Source organism: Papaver somniferum, chromosome 1, assembly GCF_003573695.1.
Source record: "Papaver somniferum cultivar HN1 chromosome 1, ASM357369v1, whole genome shotgun sequence".
In the NCBI taxonomy this organism is placed as follows: Eukaryota; Viridiplantae; Streptophyta; class Magnoliopsida; order Ranunculales; family Papaveraceae; genus Papaver; species Papaver somniferum.
The window spans coordinates 51,487,378-51,494,090 of record NC_039358.1 but is presented as its reverse complement, the minus strand read 5'-3'; the positions used below and the strand labels follow the sequence as shown (position 1 = coordinate 51,494,090).

At 36.0% G+C, this 6,713-nt stretch overlaps 1 protein-coding gene across 1 annotated transcript; it reads left to right on the top strand.

Annotated features, from left to right (window-relative positions):
* Window positions 1-2,551: 2,551 nt before the first annotated feature.
* Window positions 2,552-5,784, top strand: LOC113328907. The gene is made up of 6 exons (XM_026575902.1): window positions 2,552-2,921; window positions 3,022-3,522; window positions 3,611-3,763; window positions 3,880-4,245; window positions 4,331-4,761; window positions 4,894-5,784. Exons 1-6 carry the CDS (start codon window positions 2,618-2,620, stop codon window positions 5,587-5,589), a joined length of 2,451 nt encoding a protein of 816 aa, XP_026431687.1. The 5' UTR covers window positions 2,552-2,617; the 3' UTR covers window positions 5,590-5,784.
* Window positions 5,785-6,713: the final 929 nt, after the last annotated feature.

Below are 6,713 nucleotides of genomic sequence, written 5' to 3'. Positions count from 1 at the left end.
TAAAAACGAGATTAGCAAAGAAAAACTCGCCGTGAAGCCATTTTACGGCTCAATACATCCGTTGCAGCTTGATTCGCAATAACTCCGATAATTAGGAACGGTTTTTCGTTTGATTTTTTTTTTCTCTTTTTGGATAAGGTTAGTGTGGGAACGCCAATTTCTAACCTTAAGAACGAAAATTCATCCCCTCGCTGGGCAGTTTCCAGTTGGTTTACAGTTGGGATAGCTGATTCAATGCTTCTAGTGATTTTCAAGGATGATATATGAAAATAACTATTATAATTATGATGTGTTTTTAATCGTTAATTTTTATGGTGGCCCTTCGGTCAACCAGATTTATCCCTTTAAGAGTAGAAGATGATGTCTACGTAGTAACGTGTGATGGTTGTGCACCAAAAAAGAACGGGCCATCCTATAATAATGACTCCAAGTCTCTAATTATGATTACTTCAAGCTTTACAAAAGAAAAAAATATATGTTTTGTTTGTTGAAGTGTCTCATACGTAGTGACATTTTTATTGAGCATATTTATAATTGCAATGACAAAACTGCGTACCAATCCAAAAACTAATCCAAGATGATACTCGTTGAAAATGAGATTAAGACTCAAGGTAACACTATCTCAACAAACAAGAGTTAGCTATCTAGGTTTATGCATCCAAAGTCTTTGGGCATCAATTTCTCCATGATGTTGGCCAAGAGGATGGCGGCACCAAAACTGCAACCCAGTCCAAGTCCCAGTCTCCTCAGCGTAATAATTAAATAACAACATTGGTGAGTGCTCTGCATAATAATCACTACTAAGATATCTAATTCACACTTACACAGTTGCACCAATCAAATCATCACTAATTGTTGTCTAAAACTTATCAATTAACAAAATTGTTGTCTAAAAACTAATTAATTAACAAAACCTTCACAAAAATTAAGACTGGCCCGTACATCCAAACAATTAATCTCTTAACTGAATGAATATAAATATTTCGACTTAGAAAACCATTAATCTCCTAATATGAGTGCTATTTTTTTTTTGACGGAAAGAGGGGTTTTCAGGAACCCGTAGATTATTTATTTGATTACCTTATTCAAATTGAGGTTTGGATTACTATATAGCAGAAGTGGTAGACATACATACCCTCCTGTTTCATCGTTATACATTACTCATTGATATAATTAATTTACAATGTAAATTTTTTGATCTACATGAAACCCAACGAAATGGAAAAGATTAATCTGAATAATGGTATTTTGATTATTCTTCAACCATTTAGAGACTTCTTCTTCGTTAAGATAAAATTCTTTGCAGAAGAAGTAGTTTGCGTTAATCTTCATAATGGTCCATTCTAATAGCCATTGATCTTCTTTATATAAATCTTGATTATCGTCACGCTGGGATCGAATGTCCTCAAAGATAGGCTTCAATCTCTCATCGGATTTCAATACAAGAGCCCAAAGGTTATAACAAAACGCACTAATAGCGATTAGTATTGAAATTATTTGAAGGCATGAAACAACCATTATATATAGAAGATCAATAACATAAAAATAAAATCTAAAACCTAAATCACACTGTGATTTTTTATTCATATATGTCATTCGAATCCTTTTTTTTTTTTTTGGTGGCAACTATGCTAGAAGGCTGTTTTGAACGCACCTCATAGACTCCTGGTGTCCATGGATGTACAAGTTCACTAAAATTCAATAAACTCGGTTCGACTTGCTTTTTTTTTGTTATGATAATTCCGTTCGACTTGCGCATTCCAGACTTGGGCACTGTGCGATAGATGTGGGATTGGGATTTTCTTCGACTACGTGTAGATTATTATATTTTAATGGTAACTGTCAAGACAGCTAATTATATTTAGAACCACTTAATTTATTGGATGATTATCTGCTAATAACATACTAGGGTGGTAGTTGTACCAAATTTATATAATCAGCCATTTTCTCTGCTAAATAAACCCAGAAATGAGAGGAATTTTTCTCGTGATTTGAAATTTTAACGACGAATAGAACATATATTTCTTTTTGACATAAGACGGCCTTAGTCGTACCTTGAATTTTGGGTCTTAGGCTGTGGCATAACTCGCCTAGGAGCAGCAACCGCCGTGTTCCTACCAAACATGATCCAGAAACAAAACATATATTTCCTCCGTTTTTGAAAAAAAGATACTATCACTTTTTTAATTAAAAAAAAAAAATGATAGTATCTCATTTTCAGAATTAGAGTGGAGTATGGGAAAGAATAATGTAATGATTTACTGTTGTATATATATAGGAGCGTCCGATTTAGAATGGAAGTCAACCAAGCATTATATGCATGCTTATTACTTAATAATAACACTGCTTATTACTTAATCATTAGTTTATACTGACCCAATCAACACTATGTCTGTCACAGTCTCACCTGTTTCACGACATCACACCGGAGACACGGGACAGCCAGGCCAAGGCGTCAGGTTTAACAGTGTACATATGTAGTTTGAACGGCTTATCTATATCTATATATAGCTATGTATTCTCATTTCATTCTCTCCATCTCTACCATCTTTCTCTCTTGGTCTCTCTAGCTAGCTATATATCTCTCTCTCCTAGTTGTACTTTTCAATCACTGACGATGTCTACTACTAGGGAAGGTGATGAACATAATCATGAATCGCAAGAGGCGAGGCTGCAGAGAATTGAATCAAGTAATATTGCTGGTATTGAATTGATGCTTAGCAAACTTGTCGACTCTCTTGCTCATAACCAACGACAAATGCTAGAGACTCAAGCACAAAGCCAACAGCATTTGCTAGAGTTGTTAACAACAAACTTTAATAAAGGACTAGAGGAAGTACTGAGGCAACAAAACAAGGCATTAGCAAATTCAAATGGCGAAAAGAAAGTTAAAGCTGATGAAAAGAAGCAAAAAACTACTGGTAAGTCATGTCTTACCTGATACAAATGTACCCAGACTAAGGTTTACAGAAATATTATATAGTTTGATATATTTTGGTTGTTTATCCATGTCGAGTACAGAAAACGCTGCCGTTCCTTATATCATGGAAGAATACGAGGATCTGTTTTACGCAGCATATTATGGTGAGTGGGAAGACGCTAAAAAATATTTTGAGGCTCATCCAGATTCAATCAAAAAAGCAATTACAAGTGAGTCAGAAACAGCATTGCATGTAGCTGTGAAGTTTACAGAGTGGGATTTTGTGAAGGAGATTGTGAAATTCGTATCTCGAGATGTTCTTGAAATAAAGGAAAAATCTGGTTTGACAGCACTTCACATGGCAGCGGCACTCGGAAATGTTGAAGCTGCTCAGTCTATGGTAAAGAAAAATCGCAAATTGATAAAACTACGCGATAATGACGGAAATATACCACTTGAAACTGCAATTTCAAACGTCTCAGATGGACAAAATAAGGCTGTTGAGTATCTTTACACTGAAACTCTAAAGTACTACCCAAGTCTATTCTCCGGTCCTCAAGGTGCTAAGCTCTTGTGCTGCGCGATTGAAGCCAGTTTCTTCGGTGAGCAGAATTTGATAAGCTAATTTCTTATAAACATACTATTCGTAATATGATAAATTTATGCTAGTTTAACATGCTGTGTTTGTAGATGTGGCGATTTCGATTGTTGAACAGTTCCCAGATTTGGCCATGGAGAAAATTGAAAAAAGGGAGATGTACGTTCTAGAGTCGATCGTCTGCAGGCCATTTTCATTTCTTAGTGGAACCAAGTTATCATGGTGGCAACGCTTCGTCTACTCTTGTTAGTTACACTGATCACCCAAGATTTACTTTCAGTTTTTTACTATCCCCATGTGTTAAATTATACTTAGGTTTTATGTTCCTCATTGCTACTGCATATGCATGTCTGTGGTACAGTGATTCGTGTTGACATGCGTTCACCGTATGACAAGCTTGATTCGGAAGAAGACAAGGAGAATCCTTCGGAAAACCAAGAAAGCACCATTAGAGACGAAGAGAACCTTTTGGAGATTTCAGAGGGCCTTATAATTAGAGATGAAGATAATCATTTAGAAAGTTCTCAAGTCCCCATAAGAGATGAAGAGAATCCTTTGGATAGTTTAGATGGCCAGATAGGAAACGAAGAGAATGAAAATGACGAGACTGAGTCCGATAAACTGTCAGTTGTCTCATCAGTCGTCTCCTCAATTAAGTCCTCAGCTAGTAACAAAGGAATGCTGAAAAAGTTCATCTCCGGACATATCATGCCTTTCTACACAAAAGGTTATTTTAGTCTATATATATAATGCAAATTTTCAAGTTGAATTCAGTGTTATATGTCTGATCAGCTACCCTTCTTTTATTCCAGTGCCCCTTGTGAAACGTCTGTACAGCGAAAAGTTGATGCACAAACAAGCCGTTATTTTGGTTCAAAAGATGCTAGAACAAATTGACGAGAATACAACCACTATCACAGAAGTTATTGATTTTCTTAACAAAACATGCGTCGTAGACACGGCTATTAAATATGGGATCACTGAGTTTATTGTGGAGTGTCTGAGTATATTTCCTTTTGCGGGAGATGAAACAATGATACAGATAGCCATTGCAGAACGAAATGAAAAGATTTTGAATCTCATATTGGAAACCAGTGAAGATCAAAAAGATGATTTGCTTTCTAAAATAGATGAAAATGGTAACAGTATTCTACATTACGTTGCCAAAATCGCACCATCTTACCAACTCAATTCAGTATCCGGTGCTGTGCTACAAATGCAACGCGAAACACAGTGGTATAAGGTAAGGATTACAGTCAATGTCCACTATACAACCGAAAATAGTCATATATAGATGTCTAACTAATATTATAGCTAGCTTCATAATTATTTACCGCTAAGTCTATCTACCTGATCTCATAAATTAATTTATCAGGGGATTGAAAGCATGGTACATCCAATCTTGAAACACACCAGAAATGCTAATGGGGATACAGCTCAATTTGTATTCATAGAGGAACACAAGAAGTTAGTAGCGACAGGAGAAAAATGGATGAAAGAGACGTCTGGGTCTTGCATGGTGGTTGCGACCCTTATCGCTACTGTTGCGTTTGCAGCTGCTTTCACTGTCCCAGGAGGTAATATTAGTGATCCAGATAACCCTAGAAATGGCGTCCCCATTTTCTTGACCAAGAACACATTTGCAATGTTTGCGTTAGCAGACGCTGTAGCTCTATTCTCGTCAATCACCTCCGTCATTATGTTTTTAGCTATCATGAGCTCTCGTTATGCCGAAGAGGATTTCCTGAAGTCATTGCCACAGAAACTGATAATTGGTCTTGCAAATTTGTTCCTTTCTATGGCCAGCATACTGGTAGCTTTTGGTGCAGCATTCACCCTTGTTCTTAGACACCGATATTCATGGGCTCCAATTCCAATAGCGGTTTTTGGTTTTATTTCTGTGTTCTTATTTGCTTCTCTGGAGTTTCCTTTATTTCTTGAAATGGTACGTCTCACATATTGGCCTCGTGTCTTGAAAGCAAAGAATCGCCGGCCTATTTTTTCCGAGAAGGAAGTCCGACGAACTTTCAAGCAAAACAGCATTAAGCGAAAGGCCAAGAAAGACAATTAAAACCATATCTCTTAAGTTCTTATGAAACCACATTTGGTGATTATGGTAGTGGGCTAGTGGCTTTCAACTGGTGTTCTACTTGAATGAATTACTTGTGAGGGGTGTGGTCGTGGCCTCGTGGGTAATATGTTCAAAAAAATTTTCCCTTTTCGTTTGGCTTGTAAGCTTTGCTAGGGAATTGGGTGCCTTACATAATTTTTTTTCTTTTTTTTTTCTTTCTCGTTATGGTTTTCACTTTTTTGTTCATTTAATGTTACTTTTATATATATATACTTCTTCACTTTCACAAAAATAGGTAAGATTTTTATATATGTGTATGTCAAAAAAAAAAAAAATCGCTTGTTTTCGTAAAAAGAAAGTCAAATGTTCTAAGATACTATTTTTCCTATTATTATGGATCTTTTCTCTCTCATGTGTCATGTTTTTCTCTTTAAAATATTTAAGGGACCGCTTTTTCCATATTAGAAAAGAAACATGAGAATATGGTTTAAGTGATTGGTTCTCTTAAGTTCTCAAACGAGCAAAGTTTTAAGCTTCTTGAAAGTCTCTGAACAAGCATCATCAAAAACAAACTTAATATCTTTTGCAAGAAAATTACAAAGAGGTCTGAAAATCAAGCTAAAATCTTTAATGAATCGACGATGAAAACATGCATGCCCTAAGAATGACCTAATATCTCTTACGGTTTTGGAGACCTGTAAAGTCTTAATAAGGTCAACTTTGGATTTGTCTACCTCTATTGGAAGATATGATATGCCCCAAAACAATTTCTGATCGAACCATGAAGTGACATTTTTCCCAATTAAGCACTAAATTCTTTTCGTTACACCTAGTCAACACTAATGTCAAATGATATGCAAGCATTCATCAAAACATGAACCAAATACTGAAAAAAATCATCCAGAAAGACCTCTAAAAACCGTTCTACCATGTCAGAAAATATGTTCATCATATAACGCTGAAAAGTCGCAGGGCATTACATAACCCGAAAGGTATGCGTCTATATGCAAAAGTACCAAACCGACAGGTAAAAGTGGGTTTCTCTTGGTCTTCTGTGGGAATATAAATCAGATTATAACCAGAGTAGCCATCTAAAAAGCGATAATGACTATGTCCAGATAATC